Source organism: Lepidochelys olivacea (assembly GCF_965140295.1).
Source record: "Lepidochelys olivacea isolate rLepOli2 genome assembly, chromosome: 14".
NCBI classification, from domain to species: Eukaryota; Metazoa; Chordata; order Testudines; family Cheloniidae; genus Lepidochelys; species Lepidochelys olivacea.
Window position 1 is genome coordinate 26,303,507 of NC_140424.1, and position 15,987 is coordinate 26,319,493.

General features: G+C 44.7%; 1 protein-coding gene across 1 annotated transcript; it reads left to right on the forward strand.

The window, feature by feature from the left end:
* Positions 1-3,348: 3,348 nt before the first annotated feature.
* TMEM220 (transmembrane protein 220) lies at positions 3,349-15,291 on the forward strand. Its single transcript, XM_084647546.1, has 6 exons — positions 3,349-3,663; positions 6,857-6,886; positions 7,551-7,611; positions 9,667-9,790; positions 11,688-11,747; positions 14,094-15,291. Exons 1-6 carry the CDS (start codon positions 3,403-3,405, stop codon positions 14,224-14,226), a joined length of 669 nt encoding a protein of 222 aa, XP_084503672.1. The 5' UTR covers positions 3,349-3,402; the 3' UTR covers positions 14,227-15,291.
* Positions 15,292-15,987: the final 696 nt, after the last annotated feature.

Here is a 15,987-nt window from a genome sequence, read left to right on the forward strand (position 1 = left end):
CCTTTTTAAATATTGTCAATTAACTTTCTTCCAGTCTTCAGGAACTTCCCCAGTGTTCCAAGACTTATTGAAAATCAACATTAATGATTGATTTATCATCATTATCAACATGGGCTGTGCTGGGTGGTTGCTGTGTCCCGCTGGAGTGTCACTTTGTACTCCATGAGAACTACTGCTGCTGCTCTAAGGCTGTGCCTGACAGGACTGCACAACATTGCCATCCAGTGTTCTCCAGTGCACAGTGCAGACCCCACAGCAGTTCTGAGCTTTCTCATTTTACACCTTTCCCCGACCCTAGGAGAGAGCCCTGTAGTTCAGCAAAGAAGCTGTAGGAGAAAGACAGAGCCAGCACAGAGCTGGTCGTCCCCTTCCTCTGTGAGTGGTGTGTGAAAGGCTTCAGCTGGCCAGAAGCGCACACTCAGTCCCATCATACTAGGCTCTGTCCACAGTGATCCATTCTTCTGTAATGTCTATACGCAGCTACTGTAGTTCTCTGTATTTCAGAATGAAGCCCCATGCATTGAGAAAGATCCAGCTGGTTTGGAAAGCAGCAGCAGAGGTCACTGGGAACATGCCAACCACCCTGATATACTGCTCTCTTCACTGGTTCCTCCAAAAGCAGAATCCAGTTTCTGGTCACTGTCCGGACTTTCAAACCCTGCATGGAATTGTCCCAGCTATCCCAGAGACCATCACTGTCCTTCCAAATCCCAGAGCAGCTATGTTCCACTGGAACATAGACATTGATAACCAATAAAGGGAGGTTTGTGGCCCTGGGAGACACAGCCTTTGCAAGAGCCAGATCAAACCACGGATCCTGCAGTGTTGCCAACTCTCATGATTTTGTCATGAGTCTCATGATAATGATTGTTTTCCTTAAAGCCCCAGCTCCTGGAGGCAAGTGAGTATGTGATGATTTCAGCCTTCATTCTTAAAGAAAAAGTAAGTGTCTAGCCCTTGTGGCTTTGGAGAAAGGGTGCACTGGGGTGATATTTTGAAGCTAACGGCTCAAAAAGCAGAAGGCAACTAAAAAGAACCCCAAGTCTATTAATTTTACATAATTTCATGATTTTAAAGCCAATCTCATAATTTTTGGTGAGCCTGACCCATGATTTTTGAACATTTGGGGTTGGCAATACTCAACTTGTGGTCAGAAGAAACACCAGAATGACCATGTCACATTCAGAGCTAAATGCAAAATGCACTTCTTCACATAGGCTTTCCTACTAGAAAGCCCTCACCCTCATCATTCCATATATCCCAAACAGCAGGAAACTAACTCAACATGGCTTCTTCCCAGCATAGGCGCCGACTCCGCGGGTGCTCCGGGGCTGGAGCATCCACCGGGAAAAATTAGTGGGTGCTCTGCACCCACCAGCAGCCAAGCTCCCTGCCCTACCCCACCTCACCTCCGCCTCCTCCCTTGAGCTCGCTGCGTCCCCACTCCTCCGTCTACCTCCCAGCGCTTGCCACTACCAAACAGCTGTAGCAGCTCTGGGAGGGTGGGAGGAGGAGCGGGAATGTGGCACACTCAGGGGAGGAGGCGGGGCCGAGGCAGGGATTTGGGGAAGGAGTTGGAATAGGGGCAGGGAGGGGGTGGCGTTGGGGCAGGGACTTTGGGGAAGGGGGCAGAATGGGGGCAGGGCCAGGGCGGAGGGGGCATTGAGCACACACTGGCGCCAGTAGAAGTCGATGCCTATGCTTGCCAGCAGGCAGGGAAGAAAGACTTTATTGTGGTTTTACTAATGGGAGGCACTCAGACTATGGGGATAGAAGCTATATAAGGAGAGAGAGGAAGCTTTTTGAGCCTTCTCCCAGCCCAGGAGCAGCCCTACCTCACCAGCCCTGGAGGACCCCATGTCTTCTTCACTGTCAACTAGACCTGCCAAGAATAGGAAATTGAAACCCCTGAGGTTACTCCCTGGACACTTTGGGCAAAGGTCATCATGGCTTCCTTGGCTTTTCCTCTATTCCTCCTCACTGTCTTGCTTCCTCTTCTCTTTGAAGCTGCCTTTCTAACCGTCTCCTGCACCTGACTTACACTTTTTCTAGGATTTCTTATGCTTAAGTGGCATATAATAGGGCCCTAACCAAAAGATTTGTCTGTGGGATGTAAGGGGATATAATTGGTTATACTCACACATATATATAATGGATCCCTGACCAAGAGATTTGGCTGTCGGGAAGGAAAGGAAAGATCTTGGTGATGCTGAGGTTAAAGAAGTGGCAAGGATTTGGATGTGACTTGGATATGTATGGTGTTAGAAGAAGTAGGAGAGGGAGAAATCAAAAACAATGTAGTGGTTACTTGTTCTTCCCCATCCACCTTTCTCCCTTTGACTCTTCTCTCCCATATTCACCCTATGTAACTTCATCTTCCATGATGATGTCCCAACTGATTAGCTGCCCATCTCCTTGCCTTCAACTCCTGATTTGATTTCAAGTAATGTAACAATGCTCCCACTCACCAAGGTGGTCACTTATTCAAGCCTCTCTTGACTAAACACTATAACTTCTCTGACCTCTCAATATCTGCCTTCTCCCTGTCACCTCATTCCCTTCAACATTATCTACCAGTCCCTCCCATGACCATTCATATCCAGGACTTATTCTCACTACTCTCAGTCCCCCCCTTCCCCCCCACTCTGCCCTCTGCTCTGACTCAGATGTGGATTCTCTCCAATCCACTGGACTCTTTTGCCTCTCTCTCTGCCGCTTGAACATCTGTCCCTACAACCCTGACTCCTCAACAACCTGTGCTACTGGACACCCTTGGAGAAAGTCCTGTGACCACGTGAACTTCCTCCAGTTCTGTCATATTTCTTGTCAGACAGTACTATGTCTCCACCTCACTGACTCCACACCCATAACCACAGCTGCTTGTTTACTACCTGTGAGTTCCTCCGAAATCCTTTCCCCTCCTCCCTTTCTGTGAAAGATCCTGATGACTTTTTCAAATAAAATATCTACAAGATGGGCCACAGCCACCCTCCTCCTCCTCCTCCTGTCACTGATGCAGAGGTTTCTCCTCGGCTCTCACCTCCACCTGCCCCCGCGATCCTTCCCAGCTCGTGACCTCTTCACTCCTATTCTCTCCCTTCCTACACCCTTTGCTCGCTTTTGGCCTCTTCCCTTAAAAGGAGGGTCTCTCCATCCTGAAAAAATCCACCCTTGACCCTGCCCGTCTTCTTCTTCTGTCCCCCCTTCTTCTTTTCACTTTTAAACTCAGACACACTGCGGGCAACCAACGCCTGGATTTCTCTCCTCCAGCTGCATCCTGGAGCCACTCCCGTGAAACTGACCAAAACGTCGCTGGTCTTTTCCCGCCTGTACCCGGGGGCTCTGGTCTGCCCCGGCCTCGATGCGGCTGAGCCTTGTCTTTGGCTTTTGCGACTCCGTCCTATGTCTTTCCCGGGGGGGGGGGTCCGAGGCCGCCCGCCGCCCCGTTACCCCCACCATCGGGGACCGAGCCCCGCCCCGTTACGCACCCACCGACCAGGGAGCCCCGCCCCGTCAGCCCCGGGTCCGAGCCGGGCCCGCCCAGGCGAGGTGGAGCTCGGCGCGGCCTGCACCATGGCGGGGAGCGGCGCCGGGCCGGGCCGCCTGTGGAGACTCTGCAACCTGCTCATGGCCGCCTTCTTCGGGCTGGCGGCCGCCGTGCAGGTGAGGCCGGGCCGAGGGCGAATGGGGGGAGGAGAGTGAATGGGGAAAGGGGTCAGTCAGGCTGCGGGGTGAATGGGGAAAGGGGCTGGGGGTGAATGGGGAAAGGGATTGGGGGGAGGAGGAGGAGGGTGGATGGGGTCAGTCAGGCTGCGGGGTGAATGGGGAAAGGGGCTGGGGGTGAATGGGGAAAGGGATTGGGGGGAGGAGGAGGGTGGATGGGGTCAGTCAGGCTGCAGGGTGAATGGGGAAAGGGGCTGGGGGAGGAGGAGGGTGGATGGGGTCCCCCTTGTGTCCCGATATTCTCTTGATCACACTACAGTACTTGCATGAGGTGAATTGAAATATACTGTTTCTTTTGTTTGGTTTCAGAGTAACAGCCGTGTTAGTCTGTATTCGCAAAAAGAAAAGGAGGACTTGTGGCACCTTAGAGACTAACCAATTTATTTGAGTATAAGCTTTTGTGAGCTGCATCCGATGAAGTGAGCTGTAGCTCACGAAAGCTTATGCTCAAATAAATTGGTTAGTCTCTAAGGTGCCACAAGTACTCCTTTTCTTGTATCTTTTTACAGTGCAAATATTTGTAATCTGATGCAATAATATAAAGTGAGCACTGTACACTTTGTATTCTGTGTTGTAATTAGGGTGACCAGATGTCCCAATAAAATCGGGACTGTCCCGATTTTTAAATTTTTGTCCCGAGTCCCAACCGATGCACAGTCGGGACGCCATTTGACCTGATATTGCGGCTTTGGCCGTTCTGGCGTTTTTTGTTTTTTGGGTTTTTTTCCTTCTGCAACTCTGGCCACTTTTTTTTTTTTTCCTTCCCCCTTGTGTCCCGATATTTTCTCCGTTTCATCTGGTCACCCTAGTTGTAATTCAAATCAATATATTTGAAAATGTAGACAACATCCAAAAATATTTAAATAAATGTTACTCTATTATCGTTTAACACTGTGATTAAAAACTGTGATTATTTTTTTTAGTCTCGCTACTAATTGCAATTTTTGTAATTGTCTGACATCCCTACCGATAATCCACTCCCCGTGCCAGTTCACAGGACTGGAGTTTTCATTTGCAGATTATTGTTCATGGAGTTTGGTGTGGAAATGGCTCATAGAGAAGCTTGCTGCTGTGCTTGTGTAACAGGCCAGTGTGTAAACTTCACTGTGATGTTCTGTTCTGTGGAATGCTGCATGTACTCAGAGGTCCTGTGGTTTTGGCTGTGTAATGGCAGTAGCAGTTCGTTGCTGCAGCCCATCGTGGTCAGATGTCGTGAGGAATGTCATCAAGAAGTGATGTAGCTTTCGTCTGTCATAAGACAGAACCTTTTTCATGGCTTAACCCTGCCATCATACACTGCCAGTTTGGGGCTGTTCATGGTGGAGTGGGGCTTCCTAAGCCCCTCAAGGAGTTTGGTGGAAGTGTAGTTTTATCAGGGAGCAGTTCTCTTTGAGATTGTCATTCCCTTTAATTAGGTGGAGCAATTCATACGAGGAAAGTCAGATGAGAGGAAATTTATGTATATTCCAGAGATAAAATCAAAAGAAAAGAGAACAGTATTTTATCAAACCTGGCTATATGCAGGACTAAAGAGGGAACATAGGAAAATTGGTAATTAATAAATATTAAATAAAGAAAAATAATTTAATGCTGGAAAAACCTACTGTTGTTACAGCATAAAATGGGGCTTGAAATAGACAAGGAAATTGTAAAGGAGGAAATACAGTTCTTCAGTGACTGGAATCCACCACCATAGCCTGTGTACACATAATGCAGGTTAAATCTAGACAGACGTTAAATCGGATTGCCCAGAGTGAACAAGATAGATAATTTACTTTACTATACCTCAGCCAAGCCATAAATAAGGCTCCATGGGCTCTGTGACAAACTGGACCTAAATTTTGCATCAGATTGTGTATTAAAGCTGAGGAGCTGGGCTAGGTAACAGGGCTGTGCACAACCACAGAGTCAACGGGGAGCCCTGCTGCCCTATCTCTACCCATCCTACCCAACCTCCAGCTGATGTGAGACGTGGAGGAGCTGTGTTTGCTGGATACTATAGGTGGTTTGTCAAAGCCCAGCTCTTCTCCAGCCCACTTCTCCCAGTGCAACAGCAATGGTTTTACACATCTTCATGACTGCCGTGTACAGCTCCCCACTCCTCCCCTGTAACATCGAGTTGGCTTTCCCAGTTCACCAGGCAGTAGAACCAACGGGGCGCCCTTAATGTGCCAATGACTCAGCGTATGGAGGGTAGAGATATGTGGCAGGATTTACTCCTGGAGGGAGTCTGCTTAAAAAAATAAAAAATTCTGCACATTTTATTTGTCAAAAGAATGCAATATAATCACACCAATTTCAATTGTTTTGGTAATTTATTTAAACTACAATACAGAAAAAAGTCACAATAACTGTTCAGCGTTTCCTAAATACATGAAAGTGAAATTACAAACACTTCGTAACTAATACCCTGCATTTCAGTTATAATCCTGAGTTATCAGCCAGAGGGACCTGAAAAAGTATGACTCTCGGGGGAGAGTTTCCTTAGGCAAAGCTAGAAAATCTTTGATCAGAATATAATATTATGGAAAATTAAAAGTCCGCTGAAGGGGTGATGTGTTTTACAGATGGAGCAATTGAGGCACAGAGAGGGGAAGTGACTTGCTCAAGGGTACTGTCACCCACTAAGTAAAGTTGGGAACAGAGGCCAGATCTCTTTATTCTCAAGCTAGTACTGAACCCAAAGTACAATCTTCCTTGATTGAATCCAAACTCCAGCTGGCTCAGACTGGCAGTTTTGCCCTAGTGTTAGCATTGAAAGCTGCCCCCTGCTCTTATTCTTTGGTGTTATCAAGAAGAAACTGTCACCCATAATTCTGTTTAAATTGGTGACAGTTGGCATAATTGGGGAAAATGTGCTTCCCCTGCTCAACAAAATTTTGATCGCTGGATTCTCTATTACATGCATCCAGATGATGACAACAGCAGTGCAGGGTGCTTATGCACACGTGCTGGCTCGAACCAACTCTCCTCTCCAAAATAAGAGAAATCTGAACCAGGAGGATCCTTTAATAAAGTACTTTTTATTCTTGACCCAGCCGGGAGGACAAATGTAGGTTTGAGAATCCTGACACCAGGTGAAAGCCTGTAAGATCTTGTCTGAGTGCTCATTCTGACCTCTTTGTTATTCCAGATAAATGACCCTGATGCAGGACTGTGGATAGTGAGTATGACTACAGACTTTCCTAGCTGCTGAAGACTCTGGAGCATTTTATAGGAGAGAATCCTAAATTTGCTCCTTTGTTGGACATCTGCCCTCTTTTCTGTTACAACGCCCTTCTGAAAGGTTTGCAATGACTCTTCTAGCTTTGGCCTGACCTGTGGCGCACAAGTTCACAACACTTGGGTGACTTCAAACCACCTGAATGGGTTCTGTAATTCTGCCTGGAGCAGGTAAAACCTGAAGCCTGCTTTGGATGAGTTTTAAATCCTCATCCTTGATTAAAATAAACAGCTTTTTAAAATTACACCTTTTGGGAACATCATCTTCCCTCTGAATAGTGACCTGGGTGTGGAAAGGCGGTGGACAGGTTACTCAAGTTTGATTACCTGCATGACATTTCCAGGGGTTTTTATTCCACTTTGCTTACCCCCACCCCCTACCATCTTTGTCTAGGGCAGGCACCAAACTATCTCTTCTCCTCCTTCCCTGGGGCTCACACCTCCTGACCTGAGTACCTCTGGGCTCCACATCACCTCTGTGTATTGTAATCGCTCCAGATCACCTGCTCTGCTGCATTGTGTAAATGAGCTGGATGGGATGTGGCTGCTTCTCTGTGCTCTGCCTTCTCATGCTACAGAGTGGACTTGCAATATCTCACTAACAGGTGGTCTACATTGTACCTGCTGTCCTTACGCTGCTTGTTGGCCTTAATCCGTCAATTACAGGTATGATATTGGCATTCTAAATGGACTCACTCGTCAGATCTTCACCTCAAAGAGATTAGTTTTCATTTTTTGCCATGGTAGGATGCAAACCCAGGGCTGCATGGAAATGTGCTCAGCTGTCCATGACTGCAGGTAGTAAGGTGCTCATTCCCAGGAGTGATGGTGACTGCTTTCCTGTTTGCAGATGGATGTCCTAGAAATGGATTTAGTCCATTCTCTCTGCATCAATTCCTCGTCCTGAGACATCCTTATTACTGCACCTATGCCGCAACAGTCTGGTTCTAGTACTAAATGGTGATCTATTGGGCTGTGCACGAGACTGCGAGCCAGAAACTTCCATGTTCTAGTCTTTGGCTCTGCTGCTCCCATTGGCAAGTCACTGAACTTTTCTCTCTGTTTCCCCATCTGTAAAACTGGGATAATTCTTACCTGTGTCCTAGGAGGGCTGAGAGTTAATGTCTGTACAGTGTTCTGAAGAGATAACGGTATAACTACCAAATACTGTGATTACCACAGAAGGTGCACATACAGCAGTGTAATATTTTTAGTGGTTATAATATGGCATGGTAGGAGTTCTAAGATTGTATAGTCACTGGGGAATGTTATCTGCTGGCTGAGACCGATGCGGCTGTATTTACAGGGTCCCTGTAAGGCCAAATTTGGCCCAGAAAATAAAAGATCACTAGAAGTATTTCCTTGATTTTTTTTTCTCTCATTGGAAAGAATTTTGAGAAATTGTTTTTTATATGCTAAATGACAACCATATATGCTGAATGAATTTTATTTTGGATTAAGGAAAATCCCAACAAAAACAAAGTAAAGTTTCCATGAGAGAGCACAGTGTCTCTTCTGTAACATGCTGCATCAACTCTGCCACCTAAAATGCTGGCTTTGTTAAATGAAAGTGTAACAGTCACTGCTCATAAATAAACCTTGCTCTGCAGCATTTGCAACCTCAACATTGCAGCATTTTGCTAGTGCATGAGAGCCTGAAAGTGAAACTGAAAGTCTGTTTTCAATGCCCAAATTGAGATAAATGCCAAAAGTAAACAAACAGGAGTGTTGAAAAGGGAAATAATTTTTCCAGATTCTTTTGGTTTAGATAGCCTAAAGTTTATTTTCAGCATACTTGTATATTTTCAGGACATTTGTTTTTCCTAATTATTTTAATTTTGATATTGCCAAATCAATAAGAAGCATTTCACATTAGGACTGTGAAAGGCCCTGAGCTGCAGCCAGTTCAACAGAACCATCAGCCTTCTATGTAGACCTGTTGCAAAGTAAAAAATCATACACAGCTCTTTTCTATATTGGGAGCCTATAATGATCAGCTCTTGCTTGGAGCTCTCCATCCACTGGAGGGTTCAGCCCTCAAGAGATTTTGTTTGTTAAGCCTTCTGGTTTTCCATTTGTTGACTTGTCATTATGGAGGTCAGCCAGAGAACCATTTGTTATTCACTTACCTATGCCTCCCGTAGCCCTCCAGCATGGACCTGTAAGCCACAAGAGCCTGTGTCCGGGCCCCTTCTAATCTTTCCTGAAATATTTTGAGGCAGGGACAGCTCATGCCCTAGAATTACGGGGAGCACCCTGATGTCACTGCCAAGAGCCTGACAGTGGGCATAGGGTGTCAGGAAGTCATGCTCCTTGCTATGTAGAGGCTTCAGTTTGTAATTCTCCATGGCCTTTTATGAAGCCATTGAACAGTGGAGCATGTTTCTGTTTCCTAGGGAGGATCTGTGATGGTCTTCAGAGCTGTGGTGCTGCCAAGGAGTTGTTTCCCAGGAACTCAGAATCTGAAATCCACCCAGAGCTTGCATTTGTCAACAGTATTTCTAGACCAGAATTCCTTTGCCATTCCAAACACCTGGATACATAAAAGAGCAAGTCCTACCTAGTATTGCAGCAGACACTCCTGCATCCCTCCTTCCTAGTGCATGTGTGTTTGTGGAAGGGTCCATTTTCACGCAGCCTCTTTACAGTCTGGAAGACTTGGGATGTACTTCATGTAGTATGTTCATAAGCATTTAGTAGCTCCAGTCTGTTCTTCCCCAGATAATGTCATCTGGAGGAGCCTGTCAGATCTGCATTCTGCTGCTTGTTTAGTTGGAACCGTTGCCTTGGGGTGCTCTTTGTTCGCTTATGCAGAAAGTAACATCTTGCATGAAGAGGAAGGAAGGTGAGTAATGCATCTATTCTGTCCTGATCCATACAGCCCATGCATGAAGCAGATTGTCCCTCTGGCAGCTCACTCCCAGGCAGACCAAGCTTCAGTTTTTGATTGCTACAGTGAGTGGGTTGGCCCTAAAAAGAAGGGAGTCAGGCTAGTAAGGAACTCAGCCTGGATGTTGCTAGTCCAGCAGTATGTTGGACAAACCGTTGACGAAGGGGCCAGTGAGCACAGGTTGCAGCTTGGCTGAATCCCCTGTTCTCTTTGCTTTGGTCAGTCACAGATGGGGATGGGGTAGGGGTCGGTACTGGCTTTCAAAACTCACAAGACTGGCACTGTGCACCTTGGAAGCACCCTGTGTTCTGATTCCAGAGCTTTAGAGGCAGGAATTGGGTAAGTTTTTTCAGAATTGTGTTCAGGGTGGATTGATGTAAATAAAGTGATTTAAATCATCAGTTTTAATAAACTTTTACATTTGCACTTCAGTTATTTTCTGAAGAAAGGTGCACTCTCATTGGTTGATATAACCATTACAATGTGTTGATTTACAACTAAATAGAGCCTTTACACTAGATTTGGTACATCTCTTTGCTACCTGAGAGGGTGCACTATAACTATATACATTTATGTAAACAATTATATAGCTTAATATTTTCAAATTCTTATTAACCATACATATTTAGTATGTCAGAAAAGGGCAAATGATATTGCTTATTCACTAGATAGTTAAACAAATCATGAGCAAAAAGTTAACTTCATTAGGATGGTAACTGGAATTTAATTAAACACGCACAACTGTATATATGATTTATTTTTTATTAAAACAAACGTAAAAGTTTTGGGTAAATAAAATTCCCATATCAAAACATGTTTCACATTCACAACTAAATAATTTATTAAACAAAGGGATTAACTGTGGTCTGTGAATTAAATGGATTATTTCAGGAAAGTTTTACACAAACATATTTGAAAAGTGACTGGAGCTTAAATTCCTACTCTCATCTAAGTTTCTTGAAAGTGAGATAGGCTGAACTATTGTACCATATTTATAAAGCTTGACCTCAAAAGTTAGACTCGGGCAAAACACCTTTATATAGAAAAGCATCCTTTAATTCATAGAGGCTAATGGATTCAGTATATTTATTGTTTATTTAAATGTTCAAAGATACAAGTAGTTTAGGTCTTAACATATGTTTTGTATTAAATTCAGATTTCATTTTAAAGTGGTTTATTTTTAATAAGAAAAAATTATAATTTAAATAACAAAATAGAAAACGTTAAAAAAAATCAATTTTCATCCCCCAAATTTTGTTTGGAGGGTACCATGTACGTACGTTTCTGGAATGTACCTACCTGTCAAGCTGTTGGAGACTTGATGGCACAATCCCCACTACTGCCAAGCATGGAGGAAAGGGGGTTGAAAGTGAAGGAGGCAAACTCCCACTAGGCAGAGACTCAGATATTCCTTTTTGTTTAAGTAAGCAAGGTGCTTGCTTGTGCACAAGGTAAAAGTGATCGTGTCTTAAGTTGCCATTTAAATGGACACCCTGAGGCGTAGTTTACGGGTTTATCTGTAGTCTGTAAAAATTTTGGTTCAACGGCCATGAGTTTGTACATATTCAACTGTCATATCATTATATTTAGTATTAAAAGGAGTCTAATAGAAAATGGAAGCAGAAATCTGTGCAGATTCTGTAAATTGGTTGTGTGCATGTAGAGTAGGAATTCCATTCAGATTTCTGTGAGCTCAGATCCGGCTTTAATAGTAAATCTAATTCCTCTTAGGGGGAGCTTGCACGCCTACCCGTTACTTTTGCAGAGAATTTGTCCTTTGTGTAAGCAAATACTTGTGCACACTGTATTCTGATTTTTTTTATTTTTTCATTTATGTATTTATTTTGTATAGGGAGTTGTTTGGTCTGGTGATTATTACAATATGGATGAATCTTTGCCGCAATTCAGCAAAGTAAGTCTTTAATCCATTTGTATATTCATGGTTCGTGATAGGGTATATACTACAGGGCTGGCTGCAGCTAGCTGTTTCCTATCCATAGGTGATTTTGGCTGTGTGCTGCCTTGCTGCATATTATTGTCTAAATTCTGCTCAGACTTGGGCACAGCACCATGTTCATTTGGGTTTCTGGAAGGACAAGGTCTGCTGGTCATAAGCGGCATAAAGCAAAAGGGAAAAAAGGTGAGGCAAACCTGGTCCAGAGGACAACTTGAAGGAAACCTGTTGCTCCTCCTGCAGAGTCTGAAGGTGGGGATGTTTCTTCATAAAAAGAGACTGTGTATAGCGGTAGCATAGTGTTATAGTGGATGCAGGCAGTAACTGCAAAAACCAAGGTGGCAAAAGTGTTTCCATTAGAACGCTAGTAATGGGGCATAACGTATGTAAGAAAGGACCCTAATGAGGAGTGGGCCGACTCCGCTGCCATCAGCATAAGCAGATTCTCTGCAGTCGTCGTAGGAGGAGAGGGAGACAGAACCTGGAACCTGGGAGGGAGATGACAAAATTTTGCTGGGCATTAAACCAGCATCAAAGCAAAGACCTCAGTGTTTGGAAAAGCTGCACCAGCTCTGACTGTAAGATGGGGCTGGAAAATGAACAGCTGCTCAGTGAGCATTGCTGGGATCCAGAGCAGTCTGCAACATGCTGCAGCTCCTGCTCCTTCTCTGAGCGCCTCAAGGGCAGTATTTGTACCCTAGAGCAGTGACTCTCAGCCTTTCCATACTGCGGCACCCCTTTCAGGAGCCTGCTTTGTCTGGTGTACCCCAAGTTTCACCTCATCTAAAAACTACGTGCTTACAAAATCAGACATAAAAGTACAAAAGTGTCACAGCACAGTCGTACTGAAAAATTTATTACTTTCTCCTTTTTATCATATAATTATAAATATTGTATTTACATTTCAGTGTATCGTATATAGAGCAGTATAAACAAGTAATTGTATGAAATTTTAGTTTGTACTGACTTTGCTAGTGCTTTTTATGTAGCCTGTGGTAAAATTAGGCAAATATCTAGATGAGTTGAGGTACCTCCTGACAGACCTCTGCCTACCCCCAGGTGTACATGTATCCTTGGTTGAGAACCACTGCCCTAAAAAGAGTGGGGTGTGATGCCCAGGAGGGGCTCTGTCCCACTAATACTGCTCTCATCCATCAGAAAGCCTTAAGAGTTAGGGCTGTTCCATTAGAATGAAAGAGAGAAGATCCAGGAGCCCTGCAGAGATGTTATCTTTAGAGAGCAGTACCTGCATGCCATGCACTGCAAGGAAACAGTTTCTGTAATAGGCCAGGAGCCAGTGTTTAAAGGAAAGTAGCAATAGAGACTATCCATCTGCTTTGTTATTTGTGTAGAGAAGGGTTAAATGGCACAGTGTGTTACTACATAAGCTTTTCTGGTGAGCTAAAATCAAATCCAGACCCAGCACAAGTGTGGTGATCTCTATCCACACCACAAAATCTCAGCGCAGTTCCTCAAATCAAGGAAAGCCCAGACCTAGCGTACTAAAGGGTGCAAAGAGTATGCCTGCCGTTAGGGCATGCCATTAGGCCTCACTTTAAGACTAAAATATACCCTCATTTCAAAAAGAAACAAACACAAAAATACTCTTAACTCAGTCTTTGTTCCTTGTGGTCGTCACTTCCCCCGTCAGTCAAGATGCAGCCATGGAGGTGCATCATGTGTGTTTGCCTCATTTACACCAGGTCACAAAGAATTATATTTTGGTGTGTGCCCAGTGAAAATATAGTCTGGGGAATCTGCATGTGGAAGCTGGAAAAAAAGTAGTACTCCCAAACTATCAGTCTAGGAAAATCTGGCTGCTTTCTGCCCCAGGTTGAAATCCTTGCCTTTCTGCCTCCCATTGCTCTGACACTGCCTGGATTCTAACTTGCTGAACAGGGGTCTGTCTCTGTGCTGCTGTGGCTGCAGGAAGGGAGTCTTTGGTGTCCGTCACTAAAAGTTGAGGGGGATGTAGCCACATGGACTTGGGGCAGCTGAGCAGCTCTTCAGTGCAGGTTGGAAAGGAGCAGAGAAGGGGAACAAGTGGGCAGGCTCCTGGACCCGTGCTGCTGCCTGTTCTGTTCTCCTGTCACAGTAAAGGCAGAGTTTGGGAGCAGGCGCTTCAGAGAAGCCACTTACAGCAGCAGCGGCCAGAGAGGTTTTGTGGTACGCTGATTGCAGCTCATCAGCACTGCTTTTCTCCAGGCTCCTCAGTCTGATGAGGAGCCTCACCCCAGACCCAGACACCTCTGTTGCTAGCTGGGTTTGATCTGAAATAACACAACTGTCTTTTGTTCTTTCCAGAAATCCCCTGGGTGGAATTCGTCTGATGGTCGCAATTTCTCTCTCGCTCTTCCCCTTTGTAACATGGCTTTACATTTACATGAACTCAGAGATGCGATCATCCTGGCCAACTCACTGCAAAACTGTGATTTAACCAGGCAGGAACAAACACACACAATAAATATTCAAACAGCTATTTGCCTTCAGCTTTCGGTTCTCAGTTGAAAACTGGTATCAGAACAACAGGAACTGCAACTATGGCCCAAGAGCACATTGCTGCCTCAAACAGCGCGGTTTGAGATTTGTTATCATTATCCATCCATCTCCTCTTTCCATGGACCAACCTGTGGATTTCAAACTGTGTCCTTCATGTAGTGATGACACCACAGCCCCTGTATCACTGTCTCCTCCAGTACCACAATGAACAGGAGCAGGGGCAGACTAGATCCTGGTAAATATGTGCCCTTAGTGTGGATGAACAATTGTACAGCAGCGTCTGCTAGGAACTCCTAGAAAGGACAGAAACATTCAAATGTGATCCTCTCCTCCTCCCTCAGGGCCTGCAGGTGAGCAGCCAGACTCTTATGGGCAGTGATATCAATGGCTTCTGGGAGACCTGAAACAACTAGCAGGGGTAGCTGTTCTGTCTGTTTAGTCAATGAGAAGAGCTCAGTCTCTGCCATACCTAGGCTGAAAGTGGACAAGAAATTCAGAAGGTTTTTGGAGAACTGCAGAGTTGCTTCTCAGCTGAATCACAAATTTCTTAGAAATCTTCTCCACAAAGTATTAAAGGTGTCAAGTATGGCTGTTGTAGTCTTTATTACTGACTGATGGGCCAGCGAAGACATGGGACTATGGGAAGGATTGACAGGTACTATAGTCCAGTGGCTAGGACACCAGCCTAGGAGTCAGAGGCCTGCATTCTATTCCCAACTCCACCACTGACCTCCTGTGTGACCTAAACCAAGTCATTACACCAAGCTGTTCTTTTATTTCCCTTCCTACCCTTTGTCTGCTTCATCTGTTACGGAGGCACCAATTGCAGTTTCATAGTTAAGGTTAAGTTTGGTTTTGTATTAAAAGCAGGGATTCAGCCTTTGTGTATGACAAATACAGTATGTCCTCTCCAAGCTTAATCATTTGCCCTTTGAATACAGAATGAATTTTCTAAGTATTTGAGTAATTATGTTAAAATTAAATGGGTATTTTTAGAAATTTAGCATCTTATGTCAAGACTTTTTTTTTGTCCCTATTGATGATGTTAATGCAATAACACAGACTCTTTGTGCATGAGATTTTAGGGAGGTTGACTACATTTGGAGAAATATTGTAAGGGTATTGGCCATTTTTTGCTGTTCATAATTGGAAGTGCAGCAGCACTGATAAATGGTCTACAGCAAATTCCATGAAGTCCTACTGTCTCTTAAAATGGTTGCCATCTCATATTGTTTTCAATGGGACTGAGGCCAGAAGCTGCCCTCAGGAAATATGGCACTGCCACTGCTCCTCACAGCTTTCCTCTCTGCCTCCCAAAAGCCTGCATACCATCTTCCCTGAGCTCGGTTTTGATTCTTTCTCATGGGGAACAATGGGAGGCAGTCACCATTTTGAAAGAGGGCATCCTAACTGAGGATAACAGAAGATGATGGCTATTTTGAAAAAAGGGCAACTCTTTGTGAGTTTCTCTGAAGGACAAGACTTCAGGTTTCACTCTCTACTGACAAACGTTCACTTGTAAAAAATAATAGCAAACAATCATCATTAATCCACAATACTTCGTTTGAGGGGCAGTGTCAAGGTTCCTTCCCCACTCTGAACTCTGGGGTACAGATGTGGGGACCCGCATAAAAGACCCCCTAAGCTTATTTCTACCAGCTTAGGTTAAAAACTTCCCCAAGGCACAAAATCTTTGCCC

What these genes read in the sequence shown, in the direction of transcription:
- TMEM220 (XM_084647546.1), top strand. Translation starts at nt 3,403, where the DNA reads ATGTCTTTCCCGGGGGGGGGGGTCCGAGGCCGCCCGCCGCCCCGTTAC. An exon ending in GGCTGGCGGCCGCCGTGCAG is followed by an intron (nt 3,664 to 6,856) that starts GTGAGGCCGGGC and finishes TTGTTATTCCAG; the next exon opens with ATAAATGACCCTGATGCAGG. An exon ending in CCTTAATCCGTCAATTACAG is followed by an intron (nt 7,612 to 9,666) that starts GTATGATATTGG and finishes GTTCTTCCCCAG; the next exon opens with ATAATGTCATCTGGAGGAGC.